Raw genomic sequence first — 18,064 nt, 5'->3', positions numbered from 1 at the left:
TCCAGGTTCCTGGCCCATCTTCCCGGCATGCTCCACCCCTCAAATCTGAGCCCAGCCTCTAACTTCCCCAGGACCCTTCTGGCCCCTCAGCCTGAGCCCTGGGCCTGCCACATGCTCCCAGGGCCCATGCGTGGTCACGTGGTGGAGCCCCTGGGTGACGGCCTCTGTGTGGTCAGCTGTGAGCCTGACAGCAGCAGAACTCCGTGAGGAATGGCCCTGCTGTCCTTGACCACAGGCCGGGCACAGGACCAGGCAGGACGGCCTCCGTCTTCGCTCAGGAGATACAAGCCACACGTGTCCTCGTGTGGACAACTCCACACCCGCTCTAAGTGTAGACTCTGCTATGGCTGGACCGTACGCTAGAAAAACGGCCGTCTGATACACTTAAGACTGACTCTCAGAGATCCGACACCATGTGACAAAGTCCCCAGTGAAAACAAGTGTGTTCCCCGGGACACCCGTGGGAGGCGGTGCTGTGGGCAGGACCTGCCTCTAGATGGCCCCTGTCCCGTGGACCTTCCACCATGAACCATGATACAGATGTTCTAGACCCGCGCGCTCCCAGAGCCGCCACCGCCACGCGTGCCTACTGAGCTCCTGACGTGGACAGTGTGACCAAAGAGCTCAATTTCCAACCGGTTTACCGCTAACTACTTTGGATTCAAACAGCCACATGTCCTCAAGGGTCTCGTGTTGGCCCCAGAGCCTAATGCCTGGCTTCCAAAGGTGGCCCCGCCACTTGCTGCTATGCTGTGGCCACGCACTGAGCCTGCCTGGCCAGGGACCCCCAAATGCAAAAGGGGACAGGAACAGTCTCTGCCCCACAGCACGACCATGTGGGGTACCGGAGAGGATGCCCGTGACCGGTAGACGAGGCCTGGCATACAGGTCAGCAATCAGCACCATCAGTGATGACACGTGCCCGACTTAAATGTTTGTGCATCTGAAAACCTGAGCCACACCCCACCCCACACCATCCACGGAGCTGTGCGCTGACACACCAAGAGCTCCACGAATTCCCGGACCTCGTAAATTCCCGAACACGGCAGCAGAAGACACTCAGGCCTGGATCTGGAATCCTTACCTTGTCCATCCGGTCCTTCTGGACCCCGTACTTTCCGCCAAATCCTTTGGAATAGTCTGCAAAGTGGCACAACACAACACTTACACTTAGGCTGAGGACCAGCGAGGTGCCTGGGGCAGAGGCATGCAAACACACCCAGAAACAGCCCAAGAAGACGCACCCCGAGCAGAAAGAGACCAGAACCGCACCCCGCGCGGTCCTCACTTGCAAGCTGAGTTTGTTTCTACCCGTGGTGTTCAGCACACAGGCAGGGGAAAAGCAGAAAAGGGGTGTGCGCATGCGTCCCGTGCTCTCCTGAGGGACAGAGGGTGCCGTGTGGGCTGGCAGGCAGTGAGCCGAGGGCCCAGCACAGGCGCGGCAGCGTGCCACTCCAACAGCACAGTCTTCCACCTGGCACGGCTCCCGCCCTACTAGGACTAGGCAGAGGCTCGAGGCAGCTGTTTTCTTGCTTTTTAAAAGAAAAAAAAAAATTCCATGGGGAAATTCTACCAGCCAACTCTTAGGACGTAGCAACACAGATCTCCATGACAGGCACACCGTCACGCGGCGTTAAGGCCACGCAGAGCCAAGGCCGTCTCCGCGCAGGCTGCCGGATCAGCACCGGATCAGCTGCGTCCGCCGTCCCTCGCCTGAACACGGCCGTGTGTTCCCAACCTGGGGACAGAGCCTACACTCTGCCCTGGCAAGGAGGACCGTCCTTGTCTTCCGCTCGTGTGTCCAGGTTCTAACGGCCAAGTCCGAATTTGGACAGCAATTAAATAACTGCTCTAAGGAGAAATGTGTTCACCGTGTGGACTCCCAACAGATACACCTAGAAATTTCCTGTGTCTTCTTAGCTTCCTGTACATACCGTTTAGCTCTGTGTGAGGAAGTTATACGTAGGTGGTGTCGTCAAAAAAACAAAACAAACAAAAAACACCTCCCACCCCTGGTCAAAAAAACACCACCACGATGAAACAGAGACCACACAGAACACGGCTGCCCCTGCCCCTCGGTGCCCCGCGCCTCTGGCTGAACTAAACATGGTTCTCCCCGTCTCAGAGGCAGTCAGGTGGCTTACTCAGTAGGTAAGTCACGGTCAACAGCAAGAGCTCCAGCAGAAGGCTGCTGGGAGACCAGGGACACCCCACTCCAGGACGGAGCCACGTTATGGCTTTAGGGCAACACACCCTGCAAACTACGGCCATGTCTTGCCAAGCACAAACCCCATGGTGCCAGGGAACAAGTGAATGGGGGTGGGAGGAGTGCAGGCGACCATGGCTCCAGCATACACCTGGGTTTCAACGCCCGAGTGCCCCTCGAGGGCACAGAGGGTGCTGGCAAGGCTGAGGCTGGAAGTCTGTGCTAGAAGTGGCCGCACTGGAGGGGAGGCGGGGGTGGGGGCTGGTGAGCAACTGTGCCTTGCTGGGACTCGTGCTTGGCCAGTCTCTCCTTGTAATCAAACCCCACAGCACAGGAGTCCTGCCTCTCGGACTGAACACCAAATCTGCCTCCGAAACCAGTCTTATAATCTGGAAATCCACAAGCAACAGTGGAGAAAACCGAGAGAGGAAACACAGTTCGGTTAGAATCGTGGGAGCATGGGCAGGAATCAAGTACATCATTTAGAGAAAGGAAAAGCTCTGCCAGGCTCGGGGGCTGCAGAGCCAGCTCACAGGCTCAGCAACAGTCAAAACTGGGCTCAAAGGTTAGAGGGCAAACTCAAAATCTGAACACTCCAGCCAAGATCAGACCGGGTTAGGAACTGTATTTCAAATAATTCGGGAAAGCCACTCCATGCTTTGAGGTTTCTTTCTAGGTCCTACCCACGCTGCAGACAAGAGAACGCATCTCTGCGCATGTGAAGAAAGAGACACGTTATACACGAGGTTACTGCACGGCAACGCGTACCAGCCCCACCTCCATCTGTGCTGGTTGAAAGGACGGGGTGAGTCTGGGGCTCACTCAGAGGTCTCCCGTCCCCATGTGCTACTTTCCCAGGGGCATGGTTCTGTCGTGGAAAGCACACAATCCCGGGCAGAGAGGAGGCATCCCCTTCCACAGCCTACAGCACGCTTTATCAGCACCAATTCATGGACTGGATCGCTGTCGCCCCTCTGGCCGCCCCCTGAGGGCAGAAAACAGCGTTCCCGGAGCTGCTGCAGGCAGTGACCGGCGCTCCAGAAGCCCAGTGACACGGGGCCTTCTTGTGGGAGCCCTCCCGTGGGAGGGGACGGGGGTTCCTCACTCCTCTAGCTGAAGGGCTGCCTCAAATCACGGGAGGGCTACGACAACCTCCCACACTGAAGACAGAACACCACTGCTACAGAGACACGGCAAAAACACGGCACAGTGACGGACCTGCGAAGGGAAATAAACTCGGGAAACGATCCCAAGTAGGAGATTCAAAATGAAGGTACCTTTTTGGGATTCGTGCAGCTGCAATTTCTCCTGGTGATCCCAGCCAAGAGCACATTTGTCTTGTCTGTCTGTCTGCACACCAAATTTTCCTCCAAACCCTTTCACGTAGTCTAATGGATTAGAAAAAGGACACAAACTGGTATTAACGGATAGCCCGGGCAACAGAGAGAAAACATGTTTTTCAATGCACGTCAATACACACAATTCGCTCAATTCATCCCTTCTCTCTCAGATCTTCGGTAAAACTTTAGGTAACACTCATCAAGAGGCCCTCCTCATACAGCGTCTGGAAACTGACCCCATCTGTAATCCCAGCGTTCCGAATAAACGCAGACGGGACCCCACAGAAGCAGCGCCAAGCGATGCAGCTTAAGCAGCAACTGGAGCCCCACAGTGCCACCACTTACACACGCGACACTATTAGCACAAGCGGCACTGCTGGGGTGTCAGAGCCAAAAAAACTGGCAAGAGTCGATCTCTCATGTAACAGCTGTGTTTCTGCTTTGCTGTTTTAAAGCTGGCTGCTTAACTGAGAGATGTCCGTATTAAGGGCTGCTGGTTACGCTCCGTCTCTGCCTGCTGCTCTGGTTACCACCCGTCCCGTTAACAGTCACCGGCTGGAGAGCTGGTAAGATGCAGGCACCTGTCTGGGACTCGTGCTTCTCCGTTTTGCCTTGATACTCAAAGCCAACGGCACTTTTATCCACCTTGTCCTTGTCGATACCGTACTTGCCACCGAAGCCTTTGGAGTAATCTAAAAACAAGGAAAGCAGTTTACAGGCCAGCAACACAACCAGCGAGCAAGCTGTGGATTCCAGCAGGCTTCAAGAAAGTACTTTTAACACTCAATTAAAAAAAATATAAACCAAAAATCTTTTAGGCTCACTATAAGATCACTGATACAGAAAATATCTAAAAGTCTTGCTCATATGTAATAACAGGACTAGGAAGAGTCCTATAAAGACAGCAGATTTATAACTGTAGCATCTTTCCTTCATTCCAAAAGACAGCATGGAGTAACAGTTTATTACAAAGCTTCTGGATCAGCACGAGCCGAGCAGCCGGCTTTTAATGGGTCCCTCTGCTTCATGGACCAGCACAAGGAGAGGCATGCAGGGGTGCCTGCAAAGACAGGATAAACCTGGAACGCCCTCCAGAAACACTGGTTCTCAAAGCTCCGTCAGTGGAATGGTTCTCTCTGTCCTAAAGGATGACTCCATCGTGGGCACGTCAACGCACGAGCGTGCGGAGCAAACCCCTTCCGCAAAGGCCTGGGGCTGCCAAGGAGCCTGCCTGCCCAGGCACTTGCGGCTGTGCCCCCGACCTCCCAGACTGGCATTTCCTCTGCCCCAGAGTCCTCTTGGGGAGGAAGTCAGTGCAGACTGCAAGGCATCCAGCAGCAGGTCCTGAGGACCTGGGTGCGCGTGGGGCAGAGGAGCACAGGTCTGCTCCAAGGAGGGAGGGAGAGAAGGCAGTGACAGCGACCCCGCGCCGCAGGCCACCTGGCGTAACGGAAGTGATGCCTGCGGCAAAGGGACACTGGGCTGGCCCACAGCCAGCTCCTCGGAGAAACGCCAAGCTGGTGGGGTTTCCAGTGGTGGGTTTTGGTTTTGTTCTTTAAAGAAACCTGGGATTTTTTTAAATACGTGAGCTCTCAGTTTTTATATGTTGGCAATCATTTTAAAAGATCTAAATGTACAGGCCAAACAAAACAATGAGGAGAACCAACGGTTCATGGCCTCTGCAGGAGGGACTGAATCTAACGCCCTCCACCTACAGCCCTCGCTGGGTGACGGCAGTAAGTGACCCGCGAGGCCGCCACAGCAAAGGAAGCCAGCACGGCTTCTGAGGACAATCTGGCAATCTGTCGAAATTTTAATTCAGTGTCCTCTGACCCAATTATATTTCTAGGAATTTACTCTTTTGAATAACCACTTACGTATATAAGACACAGGGATAAGAATACTCATGCAGTCGACTTTTAACATCGAAAATTGAAAATAACCTAACTTGTACATTCCACAGAGGAATGGTTACGTAGACTACGGGATCTTCCCACCACGGAGGACTGAGCAGTCACCAAAAACGCGACAGACCCCTACACTGACCTGAACGGAACAAGAACGGCCAAACCGTTTTGAGTCAAAAAATTGTGTAACTATAACGTGACCCGCCGTGCACAGGGGAACGCCCCAGTGCGCATGTCTGTAAGCGTGTGGGAAGCAGCGGCGAGGGGGCAGGCCGCGCGGTGGACGGGCTGCGGGGTGCCGCCCAGGCGGACCTTTCTGCGACTCGTGCTTCTCCGTCTTGCCCTGGTAGTCGAAGCCCACGGCGCTCTTGTCCACCCGGTCGGCCTGCACGCCATACTTGCCACCGAAGCCGCTGGAGTAGTCTGTGGAGACAAGCAGCAGTGGGCATGGGAGCAGACAGGAGCTAACCCTGCACTTTGGTTAAACCAGAACAGAAACGACTCACGGTGCGACTCAGCAAGAGATCAAGCACACATTCTAAAACACACAAGCCACCCGCTGTCACCCACGCGTGACGCCAGACTCAGTCTACACTGTCCCTTTCACCTGTTAGGGGCACTTCGTTCACGATGGCAGACATGAACTGCGTTCCCACCTCGGAAGTTCACCGCTCAGATACAGGTCAGTCAATGGAGAAAGCTACGCAGCTACAAACCCTTTCCAGAGAAGACCCGCCCTCCAACGCGTATGCGCCAGAACGGGCCCTGGAGCGCTGCGGGATAGAGCGCTCACTCCCCGGGTCATCTGACGACACACAGGAGGCAGAAGCAAGCAAACTTGCAAAGCATACATCGCATGCTTTGGAAAGTGACCAGCTTTCATTTTAACAAAGGGCTTTATGAAACCAGCACGACTTAAGAAAGATTCGCCAACACTGCGTTAAAGACCGCACGTGCGCGGGGAAAACACCGATGACGCAACGGCTGCGGTTTCTATCCTTTGGGGGAAGTTGGCTTTTTGCCAGCAACGTCAGAGCCAGCGTCTCCAGGGCGACACTGCGAGGATGGTGGGAAGGCAGCTTCTGCTGCAGTGTGGGGCACCAGAGAGATGCGAGACGCCAGGGATTCTAGGGGCGTGATGGGGACCACAACACACACAGGACCCAGATGACACAGCCACCCACGAGAGAGAGTAGGGTCTCCCCACGGTGACACCCCTCCCCCAGGAAGAGGCCTCAAACGCCCCGGCCCCTTCCCCGCCGAGGCCTTCCCACCCACACCTGCATCTTCTGCAGCTCACCTTTCTGCGAGGCGTGTTTCTCGGTCTTGCCCTGGTACTCAAAGCCGACGGCAGACTGCAGTGACAACAAAAGGGGACATGCGTTGTTAAATGCCTCTGAGAGTTAACCTGAGTCCACAATACACGGGAAATCTCTAAAACCAAACCACGTTCTTTTTGAGCTCTGATTTCCTAAGCCGAGTGCAGGTCTAATCAACACCCCAAGCTCTGGCGTTTGAACTTCCATGCCATAAAACGACCAACAAGGCCCAGTGGGTGGCCCGTCCTCCCCAGGGGCCGGCAGCCGCCCAGCGAGTCTGGCTTAGGATTTTAGGCACACACCGCCACCTCGGGACAACTCCCTCCTGCCACAGAGAAACTGAGCTTTCCAACAGGCTCTGCCAAGAGCAACACGAACATCGGTAACAAGAATGGGCGCCGCAGTGGGCATCAGGCACGCCCCACCAGGTGCACTGCATGCACAGCCCCAGGAACCGCCACCACCCCACCTTACAGACAGGAGCCGCGGAACCACGGCTGCCGCGCAGCAAAGCCAGAAAGTGGACCGAGGTCTAAGTACAAAGCCAGGCCCTCAATGCTGTGATATGAAAGACAGGGTGACAGCCCTGAGTCAGGAAATCAGAAGAGGCCCAGAGCCGGCGGACAGCATCTGGACACTCAGCGCAGCCCTGGAAATGGGCGTGTGTGGCACTCTGACGATTCTACTCTGAACATCACTCGTCACAGTGACATCCATGAAGGGAGGGTAGATGGATATGGTCCCCAGCGGCACCTTCCTGGGCAAATATAAGTCCCTCTGATGAGCAGACAGCAGCACAGGGATTTCTACAGCAAACAGTGAAAAAGGCCCTTACGCTTTTACCGCTCTCGCTTCCTCACCCAGCCAGCCAATCAGCTCAGAGCATCTGGGGAGGAGGAGGGGCCCCTGCAGTCCCAGAGCCAGGGGCACCTCCGTGTTCCCTCAAGAGGACAAGCCCGGCAGCACATCAACATGGCAGCCAGCTCTGATCTCAAGGGAGCGGCCCCGTGCCCTCGCCGGGCCCTGGCTCCTTGGACGCGTCACTCACCTGGTCAACTCTGTCCACCTGGACACCAAACTTGCCTCCAAACCCCCGGACGGAGTCGACCTGCGAGCAGTGCTTGGACAGCTTCGACTGGTACTCGTGGCCGACAGCTGACTAGAACAGGTTGCAAACGCAGAGTATTAGGCGCCCACCAGCATCACCACACAGACTTCCTCCCGTGCGGGGTCTAAGGGGCGGCCGGCTTCGGCCAGCGAGGCGCTCCTTACTGAAACACTCAGGACGAAGTCGGCCCGGGGGAGTTCTCTGCCTGCTGGGGGCCTGCACTGTCGCGGCCCCGGTGCAGCTGTTCACTGTGCTCCCTCCAACTCGGGCCCCCCGGAAGCCGCCCAAGAACCCGGGCTGCGGGGCTCCTGACATGAACGGGCGTGAAGAAAGGACCACGAGGCCAACCCCCATCCAGAAACCAGAGCCGGTGCCTGCAACACGACACCTATGACCCGTCTACAGGAAGATGGCGGGCAAGCCAGCCACTCTGCTGAGCTGAGGCATTTTCATACCCCATGACCCGGAAACAGGACAAAAAATACTGATTTTGCTAACAAACTGAACTACAGACACACGTGCTTTAGTGATGATCCTCATTCAGTGTCACCACCTACTGAGCGGACACCCCATCCAAGGGGGCAGGGCCTGTCACCGCATCGGCTCGTTCCAGCTTCACCAACACCATGCTCATCCCACTGACGGGGCAGGGAGCGGGTCCAGCCACCTCCTGCTCAGGTCATGCGGCCCCCGAACGGTAAACCTCGGGCTTTCCACCGCGGGGTCAGCAAACCGGGGCCGAGGCCCACAGCCAGTACCCCCAGCTCTTTGTGAATAAAGCTTTGGGAACACGGCCACATCTATTCATTTCCATGTTGTGTAAGGCAACTTCCGCCGTTCAACCACCATGTTCAGTAGCTGCCAGAGACCCCACAGCCTGCAAAGCAAAAATACTACCCAAACTCAGAGTGGCCCACAGCCCTGCCCAGCCTGACGGGTCCTCCCACCCTTCGAGCTCAGCGCCACCTCCCAGGCTCCTTCATCAGAGAGGACAGTGGTCATGGACCCCTTCATGGGCAGTGAGGACATGCGATGTGACTGACACGTGACCCAGTGTGGAGCATGAAGAAGGCACATCTGACCCCTTATCCTTACTCGGGCACGTCCGCACTGCCTCACAAGTGCCCCAGCCACAGTGGCTCTGCAGTAAGGGGGCCATCAGCGCCCCGCAGACGCACTTCCAGTTCATTTATCTAGAACTTCACAAAACGAGTGGGTTCAGGATGCAACTAGAGCAGGGTCAACACCAATCCTGACGCTCGGTAGGCAACTCAGTGCCCGTTCTTTCTATATCGCAGTGAAAAAAACCAGTAAAGTTCTCAACGTCAGAGCTGGGCTACTCTCTCTTCTTCCCAGGTTTGCTCTGCCGTCCGCAGCCAACTGACACCTCTGGGGCAGACATCACCACCTGCGGCCTCCAGCGTCTCACCCAGAAGACGTCGACAAAGCCACCACCGGGGGCAGCGTGTCGAAGGGACTCTCCAGCACGAGTCAATCAGAAAGAGGTTTTAAGACACTGTTCTGAAAATAAAGCCCGAGTCACAACTTGGCAAGTTTTCCAGCTTTTTGATCGAAACAGATTTATTCCCAAAACTGCCCTTGATCTGGTATTGAGAAAATCACGTTTGTTATTAGACAGTCGGCGCCAGGCAGGGCTGTCCCGAGGCCTGGACACACCCTCTGGCTTTAGGACGTGGCAAGATGAGGAATGAAGCCACAGCATGCCCCACGGCCACCTGCTCCCCTGAAGGAAGGGCGCGCGGCGCTCAGACAGCAGCACAGACGGGACCCCTTGGCTGGCGCACTTTCCGGGTCCTCGTTCTTCTCGCAAACGTGCTTGCCCAAAACGTGTTTCATTGTGGAAGTCTCTATCACATATTCCTCCATTCTTAACACAGAGATCTCAGGGATGTTTGAATTCCTGGAGAGGACACGTTACAAGTGACTTGAGGGCTACTTGTTTGGGTTTGGAGTCTGTTATTTCCGATAGGAGACGGGTCCAATCATGCTCACGTGAGCTGACGGGCGACCTTCCCTAAGGTGCAGAGAGGCACCGGGGAGGCGCGGGGCCAGCAGCACCCGCTGGACTCGCCTCTGACGGCAACCACCCGCCATGCCCAGCTGAAGGGCGGCGAGCCCGTTTCCCTGGGCCACCAGGTCCCGCTGACGCACCGGCCCGGGAAGCACAGCCTGGCACTCATGAGACACCCACGGAGCGACCTCCCGGGCCGGGACAGGCACAGCCTCCAAGGAAAGGACAGCGGGCCACGGCAGTGGCAGCGATGACGACAGACGGAAGCCGAGGAGGGCAGGGAGAAGGCCCGGGGGAGGGCAGCTGTGGGCAGGCGGGGTGGGAGGGGCTCAGGAGGGAAGCTTCTTGGACTCGAAGGGCCTGATTACCAGGGGCTAGGCGGAGTGAGGCTGGCTGCGAAAGGGGCAGGCCCGCAGCAGCAGAGAAGCCAGAAATGACAAGGGTCTTGTCATCAAGCTCTTCCTTGACACGGTTTTGTTATTTTCCCGATGTGTCACTTCTCCAACCCAGAGCTGGGGGCCCAGATTCATAATGAACTTCTCCTTGCTTTAGCTCCCCAAGGTCCTGAGCACAGGCTTTGCTGGGGGTGGGAGAGCTTCTAGCCACTCGATCCCCCCACTGCCCTGAACACAGCGGGCTCCTGTCTGTCTGTCTATCTGTCTCTCTGCACTACCAAAAGCCACAGACTTTGTTAGAATCCAAAGATGACTGTGCTCCCACTTGCCCCGTCAAGATGTCTCGGGAACGACGCCGGCACGCTGGGAAACACCCTGTCGCTTTCCTGCAGCTTGCTCTTTGTCCGACTCCAGCTCCAGGCTAATTTCAGACCCGGTTCGGGGTGCCCAGCTCAGACGCCGATTCCGATCCGTGCACCAGGCGAACGGGTGTGGCATTACAGACCAGAACCCAACACCAGCTGACGCTCTTCCTCCGATGCAGAATAAAGGCAAACATCTGTGAGGTCAGAACCACCTAGCACGACTCAGCCTGGGAAACGCACCTCCATGCGGACGTCTGCAGTGTCTGTCAAGACCTGCCTGCCTGGAGGAGCCCACAAACACCCCGCCATCTACTCTGTCTTCTCTCCGGGGAGGAATCGGCCGTCCGGAGCTGATCCACGCCCCTTCTCTCAGGGTAGGGGAGGCCTGAAGTACTGTCAACGGCTGACACAGTCAGTCAACACCCTCCATCACCGTGGACTTAGACATCTAAATTCTCTTTTTTTTTTTTAAAGATTGGCACCTGAGCTAACAACTGTTGCCAATCTTTTTTTTCATTATTATTATTTTTCTGTTATTTTCTCCCCAAATCCCCCCAGTACATAGTTGTATATTTTCATTGTGGGTCCTTCTTGTTGTGGCACGTGGGACACTGCCTCAGCGTGGCCTGATGAGCAGTGCCATGTCCGCGCCCAGGATCCGAACTGGCGAAACCCTTGGCTGCTGAAGCGGAGTGCGCGAACTTAACCACTCGGCCCCAGGGCCGGCCCCTGGACATCTCAATTCTATCGGAGATGGCTCACAAGAGGCCCACCCGTAGCCCTTAGACAGAGCGAGTGCTCCCCAGCCTGGTGGGCGTGACTTTACACCGAGGGCCTGTCTACTCTCTGAAGGTCACTGAATGCACGAAGGAAAGCAGCACACACGCTGGCCGAATTTTCACCCGTGTTATGGAAGTGGGGCCCAGGTTGGACTCTGGTCTGCAGACTGACACAACTGGCTACACGTTGAATGGCGGGCAGTGGTGACGACACATCTGGTCAAGATGCTTCTGGACTTCTGTCCTGGTCACAGAGCTGGCCTGCGGGTCCCCCTACACATCACCCATTCTCCAGCAATTCTGAGAATCGTAAAAGAGTTTCTAAAAGGCGAGAGCATTTTACCAGTAGGGTCAATCGGGAGAGGACTACTTTGGGCAAGTCTCATCCTCAACAAATTGACTCAAAACTTTTAATCTGAGGAGGAGGTTTGAGTGCCTTCTCTGCCAGCCACGTGCAGGGTCACAGCCGCCAGGCCCACGGCCCAGCAGCCCGTGCACTCACCTTGTCCATCCTGTCCTGCTCCACGCCAAACTTCCCTCCATAACCGTGGGAGGCTCTTGGCCCCGTTTCAAGCTCTTTCTCCTTGAGGGTCTGGTGTTCTTGAAAAACATTCTCTCTCAGCTTGTGAATGCTGGAAGGGAAGGGACAAAAGAGGAACAAATCGGTGACACAGCTGTGCGTCCCTGACGTCCAGGAGGATAAATGAGGACAGGTGACGCTATCTGTGCAAATCCGCAGGGCTCGGACGTGGTGCCTCCCAGGCTCCTGCCTCGGCTGTGCGCTCCTCAGCACTCTGCCGGCAGGCCGTCTACTCCTGCCGACCCCAGAGCCATGTGAGTGTGCGCAGGGAGTCACCCCAAAACCCCGGAAGTCACTGTCCTGAAACGTGAACTGTCTTTATCTCACACACAGAAAACCCTCTCCACTCCATTAGCTACTGAGCGCAGAGAGCTGGTTCTGTAAACGTCACCCCGAGGCAGAGGGGAAACCAAGTCAACAGTCCCTCACCCTAGATGTCCCGAGGGCACCGGCCCAAGCCCAGTGATGCAAAATGCTGAGACGGCTTCTCTTTAGTCGAGGGACTCCAGCTTTTCATACATTCAAAGGTGAAATGAAAGACTCAGAATTTACAACCTCAAAGCCATTTTTACTTTCAACACCAGGGAGAGTGAAACAGATCACAAGATGTGGTCAAAACCCGGCATCCAGGAAGCCTCTGCAGCTGTCACCATCAGGAGACCCCGGAGCAGCATGGAGGCCACCCCGCATGGGAACTTTCTGCCCAGGGGACACCATGGCCACAGCTTCAACACCAGCACAAGAGTCCCGGAAGTGTGGCTAAAAACCAAACCAGGCTTGGACACCACCCACCCCACCATGAGCAGGGGAAGGAGGACCCTACCCTGACACACCTGGAGGGTCACAGGCACCAAGATCAGCCCTACTCCCCAAGGCTCTCTCTCAATTCTAGCCAACCCAGAGGCTGATGCACCAGAGTCCGCTTCTTCTCTGTCCGCCCTCCTGACCATGTCTCCAAGCCACAGGGGGCAGGAGACGAGAAGAGAAATGGGCACCTTAGAGGTTCAGGAGTCAGCCTGACCCCGCAGCAACAAGCCGGGACTGCGCCAGACCCGAGTCAGTTCCCAGCTCAAGGTCCTCTCCAGCCAGCCCCAGGGCCCTTGCCGAGTGGCATCGGTGCAGGGTGTGGGCTCAGCGAGTCAGGGAGGACGCGCTCGTGTCTAAACACCCACACTGCAGACGCCGTCTTCCTTTCTGCAGGATCTACTGAAGCTCCCTCAGCTGCAGAGCTGCACTCTATTGCAAAGACACCGGGCCAAGATAGAGAGGCCCTCTGCAAATGGCCGAACAGGCACCCGGGCAGGGATGACACTGTCACAACTAGGGAATGGGAGGGCACACGCCAAAGCCAGCGCAGCCTAAAGGAAAAGCCTGAGCATACTTTAAAAGTTCCTTTATACACTTCCTGACAAGCAAACCAACTGCCCCAGAGGCGGTTTCAGAGAGCACCAAGGCAGAGGCAGCGACACGCTTCTCTCACTTCTCCTGTTTTCAGCTTTTATGAAAACACAATGCTTGGAATTCAGCTCACAGTACCCAAGAGACAATGATAAAGTAACAAAGTTATAACAAAATGAGAGAGACTATGGAGGGGGTGTCTGGGGTCTAAGGCATCAGAGCTCTCGTGCGTGACACTCCACTTGCAGAAAGCAAAGCCAGGTGGCCTGTGCCTCGGTGAGGACCACAATCCGAAAGCAGGCTCCCTGGAACCATACGTACGAAACCACTTGCAATGGGAGTTGTAAGTTACTGAGCATGTGTGTATGCACGCCCACACAAACACACACGTAAATCGATACACGTGTCTTACATTCACCCACCATAAACACCACGTCACGAGACAGAACAAACGCAATGCCAACAGGAAGGTGTCCCCCGCTGACACAGGTCCGTGTCCCCATCCCCTCTCCCCCTTCGGCTTTCGGAACACCATTTCACACCCATATTGAGAAAGGCTCTTACTTGATGTGCTCCTGGTGCCCAGACCCCTGCACGGTTTTGGCCCCCCATCTTTGCTCTTTTTCGCTGACATCATTCTGAAAAGAAAAAGAAAGGAGGGGTGAAGCCCACACCCTGGGCTATAAAACACACAACAGGTCAGGGCGACACTGTCAGGAAAAGCAACCCCAGGTAGGCGGAGAGTCATACCACAAAATCGGGGTCGGTTTCCCAGTCGTCGGCTCCCCCATCGTCCTGGCTGAGGGACACAGCGTGGCCGGCTGAAGCTTTCCACATCTGGAAGAGCAGTGCAGGGTTAGGAGACCTGGCAGAGCCGTTCGCAGGCCCCAGAGCAGCTCTCTGACCACAAAACCACACGACCTCTAAGCCAGCCCGGGGAGGCGGGGAGCTGCGCACTCAGCCGGCCCCTCGCAGCCCTGAGCGGGCAGGACAGCAGAGGAACAAAGGATGGAACGTTCCAGTCTGACGCTGCTGTCAGACAGCCTCCGAAACACACCAGGAATACTCTGGCTTCAAGTCAAGGGAGCAAGGCTTCTGGAAAATAAGAAAGTCACGTGTGCACTTACCTCACTCACTGGGAACACAGCCCTAACCCACTAAGTCTTATGACAACGGTGCCGTCCAGACAAATAAGCACCCCTTCTGGGCTGCCCGACATTGAGAATGGACTAAATGTCGCCAATGGTGAATTTTGTGTCACATGTATTGCATCACAATTTGAAAAAAAAAAAAAAAAAAAGAGTACCCATTTTGACTTCAAGGACTTGCTGGAAATGTAACAGTGATTTTCTTAACTCAGACTCTGACGGTTCACTAAACACTTCCAGTAATTTATCAGAGGGCTGCTTTCCCATCTACCTGGGGAAACACACAGTATTTAACGCCCAGGGTTCCTGAGCCAGGGGCACCGAGGAGGGGCTGTCTGCTCTCTTCCTCGGCACTTTAAGCCTATAAGGTTTTATCCAGAAGAGAACACGGAGACAGCTGCAGACTTGAACCAGATACTTCTTTTTGTTAACTGCAAAGGTAAAATCTAAGCTTTACGGGTTTCAAGGAAAACCACGTATGAGAAGAACTGATGCATTTTCCACAGAAGTACCCATAAAACTTCCCATAGGCCAGGAAGCAAGCGAAAGATCATTTTAATTCAATCAACCAGAAGCTCCATCCAGGAGTCTGAGCTGAGCACACCAACTCATGCCTTCTGGCTTCCACGGCGCACGCGGGTGCTCGTGCGGCCTGAATTAGGGCAGGACACGAGCCCTTCGCCAGCCCGAGGATCGCCCGTCTAGATCAGCCCTGCAGCTCTGCGGGTCTCCGGTCCAGGTTCCAGGCGGCAACGAGGGGGAATCAGGGCACAGCACCCTCAAACTTCCAGAGGCAACTCCTGCCGCCGTCTCCTGGGCAGGGACCAACAACGCCCCTTCGAGGCCACCTCGAACCTCATCCCCCTCTGTCCCGAAGCATGGCAAGAATTCCCCAGATGTAATCTGCTACTGACACGACTTTAGAGAGCAAACAGATGAAAACCTCAGCCGTGGGAGGCACGGCCAGATAGTCTCGTCCCAACGCGCCCATTCCCAGATGAACAAACAGCGTAACCCGGAAGTTAAATGATCTGCCCACAGTCTCTGCCTCCCCAAGTCAAATGTGCCCCGTGACACCACACTGTCCTAGATGCCCGCAGCTCCACCCACTGCGGATACACAAAAGGACAGGGCCTCTGCGCAGGGCCTTGCCCCCAAGGCACCCGTCAGAGCAGCTGTCTTTGCTGGTACTTTTGCAGAGTCATCAGGAAAACAGAAGCCGAGCCCAATCTTCACCCATCCTTCTGGAAGCCAGCTTCCCTGGCAGGCAGGATGAGCACATGCGTGCCCTCCAAGACATCTGCCTCGTGGCTCCTCCCACCTGCCACAGGCCAGGGAGGAGAGGCCAGACGGCCCCCGGGGGATGGGCATCCTTCCTGCCCGTCCACTCCGGAGTTTTCTGGAACCCCCTCCTCCTTCTAAACCACAGGCAACCCTGGACACTTGACTTCATCTTTTAAACAAGGAAATTTCCTCCCAGAAAGTTACTGGCCCCGTTCCTGTGAGCCCAGCGGGAAGACGCTCCCTCCCCGTCCCTGACAAAGGAGTCACCCTGCTGGTCCCGGGGAGAGAGCACAGAACGTCCACAAGGCACAAACCTTTCCTCCCGGTCGAAGGTAAAAGGCCGTTCACAAAATTCTGTTTCAAACCCAGTAATCCAAGGAGGAGTCCCCAGGCATTTGGGAGGGGTTCCGTCTGCAAAAAGATCAAAGGTAAAAGGCTCAGCATGTCTGCTGACAGGCGCTCTGGGCAAACCCCTCCACTGGACGGCCTTCTCGAATACCTCTGAAACCCTCCTGAATGGAACAGGGTTTTGTGAAGAAAGCTGAGAGGAGGATGGGAAGACTCACATTTTACTAACCGCAAACCTCAACCGATTTTCAGACACGTGGAGAAACCACTGGAAGAAGTTTCTAAAGATTTATAACTGTATGAAGTTTCTTCTTAATACCAACAGACACGAGTGCCTTGATGGCTAGTAGACATTTTCTGTTTGCCATAATCCTAATAGGTTTCCATTTTTTGTTCATTCTAATTTAAAATACTGCTAAAAAAATAAAATTCTCTCACTGTGAGTTTTTAAAAAAATAATATAAGAAAAATCCTCCCTGAAGGGATCACGCTGCGGCTGGGAGAAAAACCAGCACACCGACAGCTAAGGGGAAGGGAAGGGGGCGACTCAGGGAGCAAGGGAGAGGCAGGCTGCATTTCTAACCAACAGAGCCCATCACTGCGGGAGGTCAAGACTCCGACTCCCCAAGCCACCGGCTCCCCACCCTCCCCCTAAGGCTATCAACAGCCTGGAAGGTCCCCCACTGCTGGGCACCCAGAGCAGAGGAACGACGCGCCCCTCCCACTAGGAGCAAGCCAGTCACGGGCACGAGCCAGGACCAGCTGGCAGCGTGTCACGCATCAGGAGCTCCAGGGAGAATGCTCTGCTAGGCTTCCCAATGCACCTCTGCCTTGACTGACGGCGGGGTTACAGCCGGGTAAACCCACTGTAAGTTGAAAACATCCAAAGTCGAAAACGCACTGAAGACACCTGACCTATGGAACATCCTAGCTCAGCCTAGCCTGCCTTAAATGTGCCGACAACACTTACACGAGCCTACAGCTGGGCAAAATCATCTACACAAAGCCATTCTGAAAGCTGAATATCTCACGTAATTCAGTGACTATTGTACTGACAGTGACAAACAGGATGGCCGTCAGCGGATCGGCTGTGTACCCTCGTGAGCGTGGGGCTGACTGGGAGCTGTGGCTCCTGCACTATGAGAGGATTTCACCCCGTATCTTGCTAGTCCTGGAAAAAGACCAAAATTCGAAGGACGGTTTCCAGTGAACGCTTATTGCTTTCGCACCATCACAAGAACAATGGTAAGTCGAACCATCATAAGTCGGGGCTGTCTGTGCTCAGTTTCCTCTCTCATTCCTCACCCTACTCTTTACTCCCTCTCTCTCCCCAGGCCCTTCTGGAAATCCAAACTTCTGTGGCTTGCTTAGCACATTCCGGGAACTGCAATTACTACCGTACTCAGCAGGCACCTACAAAAATCTGCCCGAGGGCAGCTAGAGATAGGCTCAAATCTACAATAATTTATTCCCCCCTCAATATTTTAAATTAAAAGAGCATCACAAAAATAACTGTGAAAAACTAAAAGCTTCCATATACATTTTTTGGATCCAAAGCTAATGCCTCTGCACCCCCACCTCACACCATACAGAAAATTAACTCAAAAATGGATCGCAGACGTAAAGTTCTGAGCTAAAACTGTTCGCCTCTAGAAAAAAATACAGGTATAGAAACATAGAAAACATAGGCATTCATTTTCCTAACCTTGAATTTGGCGATGGTTCTTAGATGTGACACCAAAGGCATAAGGAAGAAGAGAAAAAAAATAGAAAAGCCAGACAAAATTAAAATCTTCAGCTTCAAAGAAAGACAATTCACAGAATGAGAGAAACTATTTTCAAATCATACATCCAG

General features: G+C 54.8%; 1 protein-coding gene across 7 annotated transcripts in view; it reads right to left on the bottom strand.

Moving 5' to 3' along the window:
• Nucleotides 1-18,064, bottom strand: part of CTTN (cortactin) — a 35,784-nt gene that overhangs the window by 14,196 nt on the left and 3,524 nt on the right. For 2 of the 7 annotated variants that reach the window (XM_070565758.1, XM_070565759.1), the window contains exons 2-11: nucleotides 16,176-16,272; nucleotides 14,180-14,266; nucleotides 13,994-14,067; nucleotides 11,954-12,083; nucleotides 7,821-7,931; nucleotides 6,754-6,808; nucleotides 5,766-5,876; nucleotides 4,128-4,238; nucleotides 3,484-3,594; nucleotides 1,085-1,140 (exon numbers count right to left, since the gene is read on the bottom strand). In XM_070565758.1, coding sequence (XP_070421859.1) covers nucleotides 1,085-1,140; nucleotides 3,484-3,594; nucleotides 4,128-4,238; nucleotides 5,766-5,876; nucleotides 6,754-6,808; nucleotides 7,821-7,931; nucleotides 11,954-12,083; nucleotides 13,994-14,067; nucleotides 14,180-14,266 — 846 coding nt within the window. In that variant the 5' untranslated portion in view covers nucleotides 16,176-16,272. Of the gene's footprint in view, nucleotides 1-1,084; nucleotides 1,141-2,484; nucleotides 2,596-2,889; nucleotides 2,917-3,483; nucleotides 3,595-4,127; nucleotides 4,239-5,765; nucleotides 5,877-6,753; nucleotides 6,809-7,820; nucleotides 7,932-11,953; nucleotides 12,084-13,993; nucleotides 14,068-14,179; nucleotides 14,267-16,175; nucleotides 16,273-18,064 lie in introns of all 7 variants that reach the window. The other 5 variants (XM_070565754.1, XM_070565752.1, XM_070565753.1 and 2 more) reach the window with 5 other exon arrangements.

The sequence above is a fragment of the Equus przewalskii genome, chromosome 11 (genome assembly GCF_037783145.1).
Source record: "Equus przewalskii isolate Varuska chromosome 11, EquPr2, whole genome shotgun sequence".
Taxonomy (NCBI): domain Eukaryota; kingdom Metazoa; phylum Chordata; class Mammalia; order Perissodactyla; family Equidae; genus Equus; species Equus przewalskii.
Note: the sequence above shows the minus strand (reverse complement) of the source record. Positions and strands in the feature narration are given on the sequence as shown.